This window comes from Nipponia nippon, unplaced genomic scaffold (genome assembly GCF_047370975.1).
Source record: "Nipponia nippon isolate SJK-2023a ecotype South Korea unplaced genomic scaffold, ASM4737097v1 scaffold_30, whole genome shotgun sequence".
Classification (NCBI taxonomy): domain Eukaryota; kingdom Metazoa; phylum Chordata; class Aves; order Pelecaniformes; family Threskiornithidae; genus Nipponia; species Nipponia nippon.
This window is the reverse complement of record NW_028262348.1, coordinates 1,686,740-1,702,029: the sequence shown is the minus strand read 5'-3', so window position 1 is coordinate 1,702,029 and position 15,290 is coordinate 1,686,740. Positions and strand designations below refer to the sequence as shown.

Below are 15,290 nucleotides of genomic sequence, written 5' to 3'. Positions count from 1 at the left end.
TCACCGTGAGCAGGCGGCCAAAACGCAATAAAAACAGCGCTAAAAGCGGCAGGCGCGGGTCGCGGTGGCGGTGACCGAGCGCGGGCTGCAGGCGCCGCCAGCCCCAGCGCCCCGCACCGAACCCGTTCCCTGGCTGAGGTAACAGCGGCCGGGTTCGGCGGCTCGGGGGAAGGCAGGGCAGGCCGGCAGCCCCGGGGCGCGGGGGAGCCCCGGGCGGGCGGAACGCGGCCCCGCGGCCCGGCGCGGCGGCGGGGAGGCCGGTCCCTTCCGTCAGGGCCGGGCTTCCGGGCGATCAGGTGACGGCGGCCGCTGGCAGGGGAGCGGCTCCGGGGCTGCCGCGGGGGAGCAGCGAGACCCGCGGGTGAGCCGAGCCGAGCGGATCCCGGCTGGTGGCGGAGGGCGGGGGGAGCCGAGGCCGGGCGGCGGCCTTGAGGCGCGAAGGGAGCGGGCCGGGGCCGAGCCGCGCCCGGGGGCCGCGGGAAGGCCGGAGCCGCCTGCGCCCGTTTGAAGCGAGCGAGGCGGGGGCGGCCGGAGCGGGGCGGGGGCGCCGCGGGAGCCCCGGCCTCGGCCAGCCCGGCTCCGGTCCCGGTCCCGGTCCCGCAGCGCCGGGGCCCCCGCAGCGCCCCGCGGGCCCGCCGTGGACCGCCCTGGCTGCCGGAGCTCCGGCCCGGGCTTCGCCGCCGCCGCGGCGCGCAGGGCCCGGCGCCGCCCGCCCGGGTTTTGCTCCGAGATCCCCGTTGGTCGCGGCCTGCCGGGGCCGGGCCCCCTCGCTCCGGGCAGGGCCGGGCCCCCTGCGAGGAGAAGCGCCTGTGTGGGTAAATGTCTGGCTCTAGCTACGGTCGCAAAGCGGCAGCTTCTGGGACATGCCATTTTTTAATTTTTTTTTTTTTTTTTTGTGTTGGGAATTGCTTATTACTTCTTAAATCACATCATAACTATTGTATTTTATTTTATTTTTATATTTTGCTGCTAACCCGGTTCGCCCACTTAAAGGGCATTTAATGTTTTACGTAACACTCCGAACCAGGAAAATGCTCAGGCAGTATTACCCAACTGGTTATATCAGTTTTCTTTTTCTTTTTTTTTTCCTTTGGACTCTATGAGGTAAGAGGATAAAAGCTTTGTCTAAAGATTTGTGCAACGCTTTCTTGGAGTCTATATTGTACTTTTATGGAACGGTTAAAAAGAATTACTTTAATCACTTGCGCTTTTTTGATAGTTTCTAACAATGTCTTGCATTTGTGAGGTGCATTGAATCCTCAGAGTTGCCAAAACAGCCTTTCAGCAGGGCTCTTATCCTGGAAGCAGCGACTGTAACACAGGCGTACGTAGCAGAATCCCAGTTAATGAAATGAGGCCAGGCAAGGGCATGTTGCTCTGTAAGGCAAGCGGCTGATTTTGCAAGTGATCACGCAGACTTCTATGTTGGGACCGCTTCGTGGTAGTACTAAAAAGCGGGCACCTGATGCTGTACAGGTTACGGGAAGTGAAAAGATGAACTCAGAAATACATTTCCGAGGTGTTAAAATGTAACATGTTTGGGGGACAGAATAGAGTAAAAAGGTAGTGAGAGATAAACGTGTATTTAATGATTAACAGTTGGACTTCAGTCCTGTGTTTGCTAAGAACATCTGAAAATTACTGTCAAGAAGTAAACGTACTTTCTTCTAGGCACTGTCGACAATTATCAACTAGGGTTACCTGTTTGTTGTACTTGAAGTCCGGGCAATTGTAATAGGTTAAGAATCAGATTTTTGTTAAATTTATGAGTGGGTGTATTTATATAAATGCTGAGTAATATATTTAGATTTAGATGGAATTTCTAATGTTGATATTCCTGTTATAAAATTTGTTGTATGTGTCTGAAAATTACATCGTCACTGTAGTGATAAGAAAAATAACCTGACAAGTTTTCCTTTTGATTGAAACGGCAAAAAGTTCAGAAACTAAATCAGAACTTGTTTCAGAAACAAACTAGATTTGCATTATTTCAATTTCAGTAATCCTAAATAAAGTAAGATTCGTTAGGAAAGAAATATGGAAAAGTGTCTTTCTAGTGGAAATTTTACAGTACAAACTTTCACAGTAGCCATTCGGCTCGCATTTTCCTGGTGTGCAGTTGCTCGCACTAGATTTATAGATTCGTTTTTTAAAGTATTTGAGTAAAATTTCTTTCTTACTGCCTGTTAGTGAGATTTATACGCAGTATTTACACACAGTACATAGACCTTACCAGTTTCCTGCACTTACTTCTTTCGTGGGCCTCCTGTGCTCTCAGTTGTCATGAAACATTCAGGTCCCAGCGTGCCATCTGCTTCTCGGAGGTCCGGTCTCACCGTCTCTTTTAGCCATGCTTATTCTTTAGGTAACTCGGTGGGATTTGTGCTGGATCCCTAAACATGTGTCTTCACTTCCATGTCTTCTTCATGCTCCACCAGACTTTTTTCATTTAGGAAGACTACTTGAAAATGGGCTCTCTGGTTTTTAACCATTCATCTGTTGCCACTCTTGGTTCTTGGATGTAGTAAATATCAGCGATTCAGTCCTTTTCAGAACAACCTGTTGGGATATCATAGGGGTCATGATTTAGAGGAAATAAACAGCTAATATAGATGGCTTTTAAGTAACAAAGATACTGTTTTCCTTTAAATATCTGGAAAGCAAGGAAGCAAGAAAGAAAAAAGGCCTTTGAATGCTTGCAGTTAGATCACAGCTGATTTTTATATCCTTTCACTCGTTTTCTTGGCTACTCATCATGCGTCTAGGGTTGATTTGGAGACCTGATCTAAAGGACAAGGGTTTAGCAAGCCTGGACTGGCATCTCTAAATTCTGTTTACTTAACCCCAAAAGTCATGTTGTATCCCAGTGTACTCACAGTCTTCCTTCTGAACTCTAAATCAAAATGAAAATGGGGTTGGTTTGGCCTGTTGTGTTGGTCGGTTTGGTTTTTTTTGGTTTTTTTTTAGTTTGTGGTTTGCTTGTGGTTTGGGGTTTTTTTCCCCCTAAAAAGTTTTGTCTCAGAGTTTAAGTAGTTGAAGTGACATTTGAACAATTTTGAGCTTGTTCTGCACTGGGAACAAGTTGAATTTGCAGTTAAACTTCTGCTTTAGGATTCACAGGCTGTGGTGACAAGGGACACAATATATGATTCTCGAATGTAAGTTTGCTCACTGGGTGCTGTTTCACACTTGCTTCTTTGTATGTGCGCAGCGTGATTTGCAGGTGAACGGACCCCAAAGCGCTTGTTACAGACCTAGTTATGTTAAACGGTGTTCCGCGGACAAAAGCAAATGTTTGAGAAGGCTTTTCAGAATAAGATTGACTATTTTTATTATTGTGTTTTGATATATTTTCGATACTTTAAATTGGTTATATCCTAATAGGTCATCGGGCCCAATCAGCCTATGGAGAAATAATTAGGAGAGGCTCCCAGTACAGACGAAGGAATGACCACCTTCTAGGAGAGTAGCTTCAGTGCCTGCTGCGTTACATCATCTTGGTCTTTCTTCTGTCTCAGCCATCTTTACTCCGTTACATTACTGATATTCCTATGGATTTCTCTATCATCTTTCTTCATAACTTAATGATTTATTTTTCGTAGTTACTAAAAGCTAAGGGTTTTTTAAGTAGGTTGTGTGGAGATACAGATTTTATCTTTTTGATGAGTCTCCACATTTCTGGTGTTAAATGTATGGAATGTAATTTGGAAAAAAGGACCTTTTTTCCCACATTGGTTTTAGAAATTAATTTATTTGCCTCTTCTACATGTTCTCCTTGTGTTATATGCCCAGATATGAGCCAGACATTTCTTGTGCCCATTCCATAAAATGATGCTGGTGGTTTTTACAATGTGTTGAACTCCTTGGTTTTAAGGAGGTTTTCTTGATGCTGATATCAATTCCCAGCAAATATATATAGGTTCGAGTTGGTAAGTTTTCAAGCATTAAACTACTGAGCAAGATAGGCTGAAGATTCTGGTAGTAAGGATGTGTGAAAATCGCAAGCGTCTTTAGCGTATAGTTTGTGGGCTGGCAGCATTTCCATCTGCCTCGAACTGACATGAATTTTAATTTTGTACCATAAACTGTGTTGCTGCTGAGTGTAAATGAAGTCATGGTGTGAAATGCTAAGAGTCAGCAGTGCTGAAAGCAATGTACGTTAAAGTACAGCATCTGTGAATACAAAGCTGCCCTTCTGGGACACCGTGCAAAGTGATGTAACTGAGTGAAAAAGCTCTGCAAAAATACATTTCGCTCACTGGAATTGAGTGTCTTCGCAGCAACACCTTCACGAGGCTTGAGCGTGATGCTTTCTTGACCGTGCAGTGGGATCGTATTGTATGAAAAAAGCTGTTGACAATAACAGCTAGAGATACTGAGGTTTTATTTTGCTGCCCTGCACCTGTGCTTCAGCACTGCTACAAAGAGGGAACGCTAAGGAAAGCCTTTAATGCTTGTGGGGTAAGTTTGCAAAGAAATTAGCTTCTGAAAAATTCAGGCTGCCCTTTTAAAATGCTTAACTGTTTGTACACTTGCAAAAATGTTCAGATAATCACCTGTTTCTTTCTCACAACCTTACCTAAGTATTCACATCCCTGCACCAGCAACATGATGTCAGAGTTTCATGAAAAGCACAGTGGAATATTTTAAACATTTTTGGTTTGGTGAATTAATTTCTGTAACTGCTGAAACTCTCTTAGTTCTTGGACTAAAATTCTTGTACTGGTAAAAGTGTTTGTTTCTGCAAGTGTAAATGCCTTGTGCTGAGTCTCAAAGTTTTGGGTACTGTGGAATTTGCATATCAAGGAATTAGCCTGTAGAGGTTGTCGCTACTGAAATAAAATAAGTGGTGTTCTTTGATATGATGATGTTAATGAGAGGTGAAAGCACGTAAGGAAAATTAAAGCACATTAAAGTAAGATTTTTAGTACTTCTGCATTACTACTAGATTAGAAATGTTTGATAGCCATATCAACACACTGCTGTGATACCAGCCATATACTGCTGATGAGACAAATCAAGTACTAAGCCACCTTTGCTTGCCATTGTTATCATTAAAGTTCCAAACTAAGGAAGATTGAACTTAAAGCCATGCATTAAGTCAGCCTGTCCAAACTGTGAATTGCTTCATGATTAAATCCTATTTCAGACTGTACTCACGGTTATAACTTGCACTGAATTTTTGGAAGAGCACGTATGACTAGGTGAGCTCATTCTTCTCATAGCAAATGGCGTTTATGAGAAAATACGACGGTTTTGTTTTGGCTGTGGCTCTCAGTTGCTTATCAGTAACTTTAAAATACAGGTCACGTATCTGCCAGGTCATACTCCAGGACTTTAAAGTAGCTTAGTTTCTAAAAAAAAGATCACTCTTAGCTATGTTAAACAAAAACCGTCAACAATAGGATTCAAGTGCTTCTTAGATAAATCACTGCCAGTTTGGAACAGGAGAAGAATGCAATGTTATAATGTCAAGAAGTTGTTTGGTTTGTTGTTTTTTTTTTTTCCTCCCTTTCTCACTGCTAGGATTCCAACAGGAAAATTTTCTTGACCTTGTATCTGGGTAGCTCTTGAGGATGGCAAGCAAAGGACCCGCGACTTCTGCATCAACAAAGAACTCCAGTACTGGAGGGACCAGTGGCAGCAGTAGCAGTAATGGTGCTGGGGACAATGCTAATCAGGACAACACTTTCGAATGCAACATCTGTTTAGACACTGCCAAGGATGCAGTTATCAGCTTGTGTGGACATCTCTTCTGGTAAGTACTCAAGCCCCCACGGATAAACCAGAACACCGTATATCTCTCTGATCACATGAAAGCCTATGATTTTTATAATTCTAGGTGTCAAATAAAATGTCTTGTATAAAATTAGTAAGGACATGCTTTTGGTTTAGGAGCAGTTTGGTTTTGCTCCTCAACTGCTTTTCTTTGCTCATGTCCGAGGGAGTGGGTTTCTTGCATCTTAAACTTCCTATGCTTCTGGATTGTTTTGTAAAAGCAAACCAACAAGCGGCCCCACACAGACAGTTCAGTGTTCATTGATACTGCCTGGTTGCGTGTGTTGTTTTATTTGTGCTGTCTGGTCTAGCGTAGATATCTTGTTCAGACCTAAATTCCTTTCTAACCTGTGCATACCTAAACCTGCATCTGAAATGAGGTTCTGGAGGCCAAATTGTAGTTTTCATACTTCCTACAAGCTTGCTCTTTTTTTCTTTGAAACCATAAAAAAAAAAATAGATAACAAGCTTTTACATGTGGGCTATTTCTCTTTTTCCCATGGTATTGCAGTTGTAATACGAACTTTTCAGTTTTGATCTGACTTGGGAATGTATCGCACAAGTATAATAAGCGTGCAGCGTTTCTTATTTGGGTAACTTGGTCTAGAATATACTCTTTCTTGAATGTTAAGAAGTTATTAAGGATTGACATGGCCAAATGTTTTGGGGTTTTTTTGGTTTATTTTATACAGTAGGCTAAATTATGCTCTTTAATAAAAAGAGGCCTAAAAGAGCATTTCTCTTCTGTGTAAATGTAAGTAACATCTGAAAATCCCGGTTTTTATTCTAGGAGGAGACGGGAAATCACTTGTTGATGGCATACTATGATAAAATTAGATTAAATTATTGCACAAAATGATTTGGAAGAATGGAACCTGAAAAATAGCATGTATCTTGTCTGAATAGTGTTGCCGAGACCACTTTGAAAGCAGATGGCTGCTTAGCAGTTTTATCTCATAGCTTGCTTCTTTGTCTTTGACCTTGTTTAAGTTCCCATATTAATTTCATCTTAAGAGTAGTTCTGTATAATGGGAATTTCTCTGCCCTGAGCAACGGGGTCTGATCTCAATAGCTGACCCTGCTCTGAGCGTCAGGTTGGACTAGAGGCCTCCTGAGGTACTGTCCAGCTCGAATTATTCCATGATTCTGTGAATGTGGCCGATGTTTTAGCTGAATGTCCCTTGCGTGACTTCTTCTAAGATCCTGAAGTCTCATTACTGACATCTTCCTCACTTGCGTCTTAGCTCAGGGATATCTTTTCATGGTATCAGAAGAGAAAATCTGTACAGTAAACACTAAGATTAATTAAGCCTCTGCATGGGCCTCTGGTACAGATGAGGACCCAGGAATCAAAGGTGATATGCAGAGAATCACGTTAGCAACTTAGTTAAATTGCATAACCTGAAAAGACCAATGGAGATCGGTCTCGGGCTGTGCTTTCAAAAATTATCTTAATGGGAGGTTATGGAACTGGCCCAGCTGGATTCCAGGATTCTGTTGGCTCCAAGCTGTGCTATTCGTGGTACACTTTATACATTTGTCGGATCGAGTTGTCAGTAACTAATTCTATTTTCCCCTCTTTTTCTGCTCTGTGAACAAATTGTCCTGGGAATGCTCACAGTTGGCCTTGTTTACACCAGGTAAGACAGGTTTCCTTTTACTTTGTCTTTCATCAGCTCCTGTTACTCAATAAAGCCCTTGGTTCTCTGGAGTATCCCCCTCTTTTCAAACGCGCTTCTTTCTCTCCAGGGCAACCGCAGTGTGCTAATGCACCTTCATGCGCAACACCTTGCAATCTGCTCTTTCAGCAAAAAGAAAACTTAGATTCTGTTCCACTTGCCTCCCACTCCTGAGTTTCTTAAACACCGAGTATTCCCAGTTTGGGTAGGAGAATTGCGGTAGGCAGTGCACAGGGGTTTAGTTTGCAGGCTTAAGTGCCGAGTGTACTTCTCGTTGCGTATGTAGTGTTTTACACTGTGGTACAATTACAGAAAAGACAGATGAAAGGAGGGTATTTACACTAGCCCTTGGCCTATGCAGGACTGTTGGTATGTTTATTTCTTCATATTTTACTCCAGTGCAGTTCTGAATGTGTACACATCAGCAAGTGGATCGTAGCAGAACAGTAGCCAAAATGCCAACACTTTGGAGAGTACTTGGCATTTATTAAAATGTTTTGCTCCATGGCTTTCTGAGAAATTGCTAAAGGCTCTCTGCCTGGCTGCAAATGAGGCTTGCACGTTGTTGTTTTCATAGTCTTTTACCAGTTTCCTTATAATTTCCTTTCTTTTAGTGGCTAGAGACCAGGCCAAACAGACAAGTGTGTCCTGTATGCAAAGCAGGAATCAGTCGAGATAAAGTTATTCCTCTGTATGGAAGAGGTAGCACTGGGCAACAGGATCCCAGGTAAGAAACTTAAATACAACTACTTTTCTGTGAAAACTAAAGATGAAACTTTAGTTTAAAGTCTTAAGATGAAACTGCCAAAGTGCTGGATTCGCAATTTGAGATACTTTGTCAGAAGACACATAGAACTGACATTTCTGCCAAATATTTCTGGCTTTTTCAGGGCCTGGGTTTGCACACCTCGTTTCTTGTTCAACTGGCAATTTGTTTTAATTTGAATTGGGTGTTAATTATCAGTTGCAACTGGCAGGTTGCAATGAATGTTATCTGACTGGAGAAGCTTACGTAAAATGTTCATGTCCTCAGTTTCTAGCCTTGCAATGGGACTCTTATTCAAAAGCGTGGTATCTTAACTCCGCGGTGTGATGCTGAAGGTTCATATAGCCGGGTGGTTTACTCGCTCGCACATGGCCCCCGGCTCTGCTGCAGCGTGGCCCTGTGAGAGCATGCTCTGTCTGTCTTATTAGCCAGGCTATTGCAGATGCTATTGTCACGTATCCTTGCACTTGACCCAATTTCACAACTTCCTGCAGAGAGAAAACTCCGCCGCGACCCCAAGGACAGAGACCTGAACCAGAGAACAGAGGGGTAAGTGGAAAAACAAGCTCGAGCAGATAAGTTGTTTTTATTGATGGTGGTATTTATTCATCCTGGAGGACGTAACGTGTGCATGAGCTCCTGTGTGAGGATCCTATAGCTTACATTTCTTGCTCATCCCCAGCAGGTTGTTTGTGAATAATTGATAGCTGCTGTGTGGCAGAAAGCTCCATTCCTATAGCACTCTTTAGCATCCCAAAGAATGGGCTAACTCGAATCATGCTTCATGAAAACAGCCCCGTGTGGCATCACTGGAAGTGCTCTTCCTGATTGTTCTCCATACATAAATACAAGGAAGACTTTGCTTTGAAAATTCTTTGTGGAAGTATATTTCCATCAAACTATGCCTGTCATGGAAACATATAATCCATGTGTGAACTTACTTTTTTGGCACAGACAGCTGCTTGCAGCATCTCTGTGGAATATTCCTGTACAGAGAATGTAGGTAACTGTTGGATACGTGTTAATTTGAAGAGGGATCTGTGGTTTTGTTGAGGAGGTTACATAGAGCGAATGTAAACAGCAGCTGGTACAGCTTGAACAGACGTGGGAGTAGGACAGACCACAGTGTTATTTAGCGCGACGGCAGTGAGCGTGACCTGATGAAACAACGGCATATTTCTGCGTAACTTGGCCTAGGGTCCTCGGAGAGCATTTGTGTACCTCGTGCTTCAAGCAAACAACTCTGCTGGGTGTGATTAAGGAGCATTTCTCTCTTGAATGTATTGGGAGCTCAGTTGTTCTCTCTCACTGGGGAGTTGCGTTCTTATTAAATCAGTTGCCGTACTCTGCTTGAACCTTTTAGCTGGTGCTGCCGAAACTCAGAGGACTCTGGTATGAAGACACAGCAGTAGTGATGCTGCCCTCCTGTTTCCTACAGGTGCAGGACCTGCCACGCAGAGTGCTTTGCTGTCCCTGATAGTTAATGGCAAAACACTTGAGAAGAGTCATAGTCAAAAAACTAACTCCTCAAATCAAGGATCAAGCCAGAAATGTTTGGCTTATATTATACGAGTGAAATCATCTTTGTCCTCCCACTGTTTGGAGGTGATAGACCAGAGGGTTTTTCAGAATTGGTATCACTGTTTTAATTCTGAGACCAGAGGACAGTCTGCTGGATTACAGAACGTGGCGACTGCGAGCTCTCCACGGTTTTTAAACATGATGCAACTGCTGAGATTCATATACAGGTGGTTCTCAAATAGTACACTGCTTTTATACAGTAGGATTCATCTTGATTCAGAAGCCTTTTGACTTGATGTGGAATTTTAGTCTGGATCCCATAGGGGTCAATGTTGTTGCATTGTAACTCTTCCTTTTTTCCTCCTTCCCTTATGTCTTGCATTCCTGCCCCAGATGACTTTACCTGCCACCTTAATTACCGTCCCCCTGGTAATTTTTTTTTTTTTTTTTGGTACTGTTCTTCTCTGTAATGCTCTATGCATCCCACTGGCAATTTATCACTTTACTGAATGTTTAAATGATCCACATGTACCATGGAAATCAATGCAGATTATTTTTTTACAATGCCTTTCTTACATAGCTAATAGCTATGAGTACAGAATTATTAATACATTTTTAAGACATTCTAAATAATTTGGTAATGTTGCTTTTTATATATTGTCAGATATATGCTATTTTAAGTTGAGAAACGTTACAGAAACGCTTTTGTTAATTTGTGACCTTCAAGCAAGAACTGTCGTTCCTAGTTTTCATTTTCTCAAACTTTTGGGTTGCTCTGGCAAGTTTGCTACTGTGTGAAACATTCTAAAACCAGGAGAACTAAGGAGGTATTTAACAGTGGTGTGGCAGACTGAAAGTTGCCAGACAGCATGGCGCTCCTTCAGCTGTAGGAAGGCCAGCGAGAGGGAATGTCTGCACTTTTACAAAATATTCTGAAATAGGCTTTAAATGATTGGTACCTTTTTTCTCTTGTGTTGCTTTGTTCTCTGCAGGGATTCCAGGGCTTTGGGTTTGGCGATGGTGGCTTCCAAATGTCATTCGGAATTGGGGCGTTTCCCTTCGGTATATTTGCAACAGCGTTCAACATAAACGACGGGCGACCTCCTCCAGGTACCACGCATCCTGCCTTCTCCGAGACTCCTGTCACAAACAGATGTTTTACAAACTCCTTTGTAACTTTTAAACAAATAGGCTGCTAAATGACAAAACTTTCTGAATGGTAAAGTAAATCAGTGTTGTATATAGAAACACAAAATGAGGGAAAACGCCCAGTAGAGAACATAGTCTGTGTCTGACAGGTTTTGTACGAGCGCTTATATGAGAAGCAAGTTTGTCGCTTCCGCGCGATTTGCTGAAGGCCCTGTTGAGAGAACAGTAGAACTGGGGAGGGACGGTGGCACTGGAGACTTCTCCCCTTTAATTCACATGTCTCCTCTGGTACTCCAGCGGACTCCCTCTGAAAGACGAGACAAATTGGACTAGAGTTTCTAATAATAATAAAAAGGAGTCAGTAGGGGTGTATGAAGGAGACCCATATTTTGAAAACAGCAGGAAAGGACCGTTTCCTGAAAGATGAGAAGGAAAAATTTAAGCTGGTGCGCTGTACCACAAAATAAAGACAGCAAAGATTGTTCCTTTGTCAGAAATTTGTCTCTGAGACAGTCATCTGTATTCCACAAGAAGTAACTTTCTGGTGAAATAATTTCACTTGTTTTAATTAAGAAAAAACAGTTGGGTTACCCCAAATAGTGGCCTCGCTCTCTAAAAAATTTAGTAATCCCCAGAAAACCTCCTCCCCATCTGCACTGTAGAGAAGCTGAGTCTACCTGTTTTGAGCAAGAAAAGCCACTGCCCAGGATGTTCTGGACTTCCTCTGTGAGAGGTTGTGCCTGGCCAAGCTTCTTCACCGTGTCATACGGCATAGGAATTGTGAGAAACAAACACATTCTTCGTGTCGCACCTGTGTTGCCAAGGACCTGTGCTGCCCTTGGGTCAAATTAACTTGCTATTAACTATACTTCAGTGTCCGCTGAAAATTTGTGTGGAGGTGTGACTGAGCTATGGAGTATGTAAATATATGCTGTTGTAACAGCCATCATTTAACCAACTCCTTTATCTGCTTTTCATCCGTGGATTCCATACAGCACTTCCAGAAAGTGTGCTTTTCGTTAGTTCTCTTGGTCAAGGCTACACATGCAGCTTTGACCGTTTTACCATTTCCTTATTCAGAGATGTTTCACCTTGATGGGGAGGAGCGCTCAGGTAGAGGTGGTAACATTCCTTAGGACAGAAACTATGCACTTAGCTCGGCACTCGACAGTGAACTAAGCGGTGAACTTAGCGCTGTCCCCAGAAGTACTCTGAGCAGACCTGCCCGTACCCTGGCGCTCGGAGCTGCCTGCTGCTGTTAGCCATGAGCAGGTTTACCACGAGTCCTGCTTCAGGGAGCTGATGCTTGTCTTCCTTCTGATCTTCCAGTATGGCTGCCCAGTCTGAGGGTAGGAAATAGCAACAGTTTCTCAGCAGGTATATTCCTCTTTGAGTTTATTAACGTACTATGTTCAGAGTATACGCGAGTCTGGAGAAGAGGAAGGAGCTGAACTGTTTTTTTTACTTCCTGTTTTCCAGCTGTTCCAGGGACTCCTCAATATGTGGATGAGCAGTTCCTATCCCGCCTCTTCCTGTTTGTGGCGCTGGTGATAATGTTCTGGCTGCTGATTGCATAAATCTTTTCCATTATTCTGTAGTTTCATGGCCAACAAGGCCACTGAAACAGTTACAAACTGCATCCCCATCCCATTTTAAACCTCTTGGTGTCTGGTTCCGTAGCTAGCTACGGGCTTCAGGAATTGGTGGTACCACAGCACAATGAGGAATCTCGCATTTTGCACCAGAGTTGGAAATTAAACGTTGGTTAAGAAGCGTCTTTCAGCTCAGCTATCTTGTACAGCAGGTTCCTGCCACAACCCGCGGGCCTAGCTTTGAGCTCTGCTCCTAAAAGGAGTGCTGCTTTGAAATCCTGTGCCAATCGGTGACACCGGGTTTATGTGAAAGACGGTTGCCCCCAAGTAGACTGGGCAGGTAAGGGAGCTTCTGCAGCGTGATCAGTATCTCACGCTTGGCAACCGCGATGGACCTGCCAGAGCTGCGGATGTTACTGAGCGTCTTCGCATCAACACCCAGCCTTCAGGAAACCATCTGCAGCACTGCTGAGACGCTGGGCACAGCACGTGATGCAAATGGAACCGGGTTTGGAGACTGGTTTCGTTTCTTGCTGTTATTTCCCGGCATGATGGAAAACCCCTCCTGAAGCGGTTCTAATGGCTGTTAGAAGAAGGGATACGAATTTATGCTGCAATTTTTTAAAGCCTGAATTTGCTGGAGCCAGACACTGGAAGATTCTCTTGTCGTGGAGCCGGGTGGGGTTGCCGAACAGTTTGACGCACCGGTCTGCCTCACCCAGCCCAGTTCCTCACTGACAAAACAGTGTTGTCTTCCCTGGTTCTGTGCAGCAGCCCGTGGCTGCGCTCATGGAGAATCCCCTCCCACCTTGTCACTGTAGCTACATTTATTCTTCCTAAGGCTTTGAGACTTTCTACGCAAGGTCATGTACTCAGAATAAAACCCTATTGCAGGTCTGAGATCAGCTTGTTTGGGGAGAGGAACAACAGGCACCTTTACCTGAGTTTTGAGGTTAAACTCGTCGTACTGTAAAATTACACAGGAGGAAAAATGAGACCCTGCCTTCGCTAGCACGTGCCACGGTAGGGACTATTTGGAGGAGCTGCTCTCTACAGGTGCATACAGCTACTCCATGCCACAGCAGAATGGCTGCAGTGCAAGAGCCTCTGCGGTATCTACCAAAGATATGAATTTGAAGTGCTGGAGGAGACCACAAGCATTTATGTGCTGAGGGGAAAATACTTCAGAAGGTGAGCACTCTGTAGCCGTTTTGGAACCCTTTTGGGTACACAGCTTTAAAGAGTACTCCTGATGTATTCCTGCAGAAGAGCAGACACGAGAGATTCCCTAGCAAGATGAACAGTTTTCGTATTTCTCTGACTAGGCAATTCCTTTTTTTTTTTTTTTTCTCTTATTGTTTTTAGATTCTTTTGATTGAGATCGCTGGTAGTCATAATGGTTTCCTGCAAGATGCATATTGGGACTTCCCTGGCAATAGACAGACAACTGACAAAACAAATCAACTCATAGAAACTGTGTTTCGATAGCCGGGGTTTTTCCAGGGTATGGAGGAGGTTCCTGGGCAGGACACCTTAATTAATTGTTGTAGAAGCTTATTTATGTAATTATAAACTGTTCACTTTTAGTATCAAGACAGAGGATGACTGAAGTTTAACTTGCCTACCTCCAAAATTCCATCCGGCAAGTAGAATGTTGCAAAGCTTCTGCAGTGTTTTGCCACATCTAGCCAAATTTATACCCGACTCGATGATAAATCTGGCAGAATATGTTGCTCAGCTATAAACAGTTGAAGTGGTGCTTCAACTTCTGGTGTGTGGCACTTTTGAGAAGCTTAACTTCTTCTGCATATGGTTCTTCTCGAGTGCGTAACTTAGCAACTAGGACCCTTTCTAGGAGCAAGGCTATTGATTGCGTTCTTACAGCAAGCGGCTGCGGTAGGACGGGGCAGCTTTGCCTCCCCTTCGTGAGCAGGCAGCACCACCCGCTGATGGAGCGGGAAGGTTCACGCGGGGGTAAAAAGGGGTGGTTTTCCTTCTCCTTTCGGGGTTGAGAAACGCGATGCGAAGAGCAGAGGTCATCCGGGGAGGAGCAGGGTCTCCCTTTAAAGCCTTTTTCCGATAAAGAGGACAGAAAAGTGACTGTAATAGGTTCGAGAGGTATTGAAACTGGTTTAACTAACACTTATGTTTTAAAATACAGAATTTTAATGGTTTGGGTTTTTTGTTTTTTTTTTTCCATCTGTCGGCGAGAGACATAATGGATTTGGACGGAGGTGGCTGCAGAAACATGACTGAGAGTCCGTATTTTCTGGCAATCCCAGAATGAAATAGTCTAAAAGTGTTAACGCTTTTGTTCCTACCTTTTTCTCGGTGTGCTTTTTGTATCGTACCACTCCCGCCTTGTACTCGGACTGCACGCAGCCCGTAACGGCTCGTTTAGTGCATTACCATTACCGTTCACTAATTTTCACTGTTGTGAAAGTGATTTAGAATTAAAAAAAAAAAAAAAAAAATGGTTTTACATTGACCGGAGCGCGCCGCCATTCCTTTGTGCTTCGCGGGCGGCCTGAGGTGAGGCGCTGGCGCGGGCCCTACCTGGAGGACGAGGAGCGGAGGAGCCGGGCGCCTCGGGAGGCGGGAGGGACGGGGGCTCGCTTCTCCCTCACGGGGGCCCCGGGGGCGGCGGGGCGGGGCCGGGGGAGGCCCGGTGAGGGGAGCGGCCGCGCTCGCCGCCCGCCACGGCACGTGGTGGGAGGGGCCGAGGGGCGCGGCACCGCCGTCATTGGTCTTCGCCGCGGAAGGGGCGGGACGGCCGCCGCGGCGTGGCGCGGGGATTGGCCTGTG

At 44.6% G+C, this 15,290-nt stretch overlaps 1 protein-coding gene across 15 annotated transcripts; it reads left to right on the top strand.

Annotated features, from left to right (window-relative positions):
* The first annotated feature begins 3 nt into the window (after window positions 1-3).
* RNF185 (ring finger protein 185) lies at window positions 4-14,659 on the top strand. 15 transcript variants are annotated; one of them, XM_087768886.1, is made up of 9 exons: window positions 287-361; window positions 994-1,104; window positions 5,568-5,758; window positions 7,400-7,418; window positions 8,072-8,184; window positions 8,718-8,772; window positions 10,737-10,854; window positions 12,223-12,270; window positions 12,373-14,659. In XM_087768886.1, exons 3-9 carry the CDS (start codon window positions 5,577-5,579, stop codon window positions 12,468-12,470), a joined length of 633 nt encoding a protein of 210 aa, XP_087625012.1. In that variant the 5' UTR covers window positions 287-361; window positions 994-1,104; window positions 5,568-5,576; the 3' UTR covers window positions 12,471-14,659. The 15 variants fall into 15 exon arrangements, with proteins under 15 accessions (XP_087625014.1, XP_087625018.1, XP_087625004.1 ...); XM_087768881.1 differs by having other exon boundaries at window positions 5,538-5,758; XM_087768879.1 differs by having other exon boundaries at window positions 5,527-5,758.
* Window positions 14,660-15,290: the final 631 nt, after the last annotated feature.

Coding starts and splice junctions, on each gene's coding strand:
- RNF185 (XM_087768888.1), top strand. CDS start 5,577: ATGGCAAGCAAAGGACCCGCGACTTCTGCATCAACAAAGAACTCCAGT. Junction 8,185..8,717: donor ACTGGGCAACAGGATCCCAG/GTAAGAAACTTA, acceptor AACTTCCTGCAG/AGAGAAAACTCCGCCGCGAC. Junction 10,855..12,222: donor CGACGGGCGACCTCCTCCAG/GTACCACGCATC, acceptor CTGATCTTCCAG/TATGGCTGCCCAGTCTGAGG.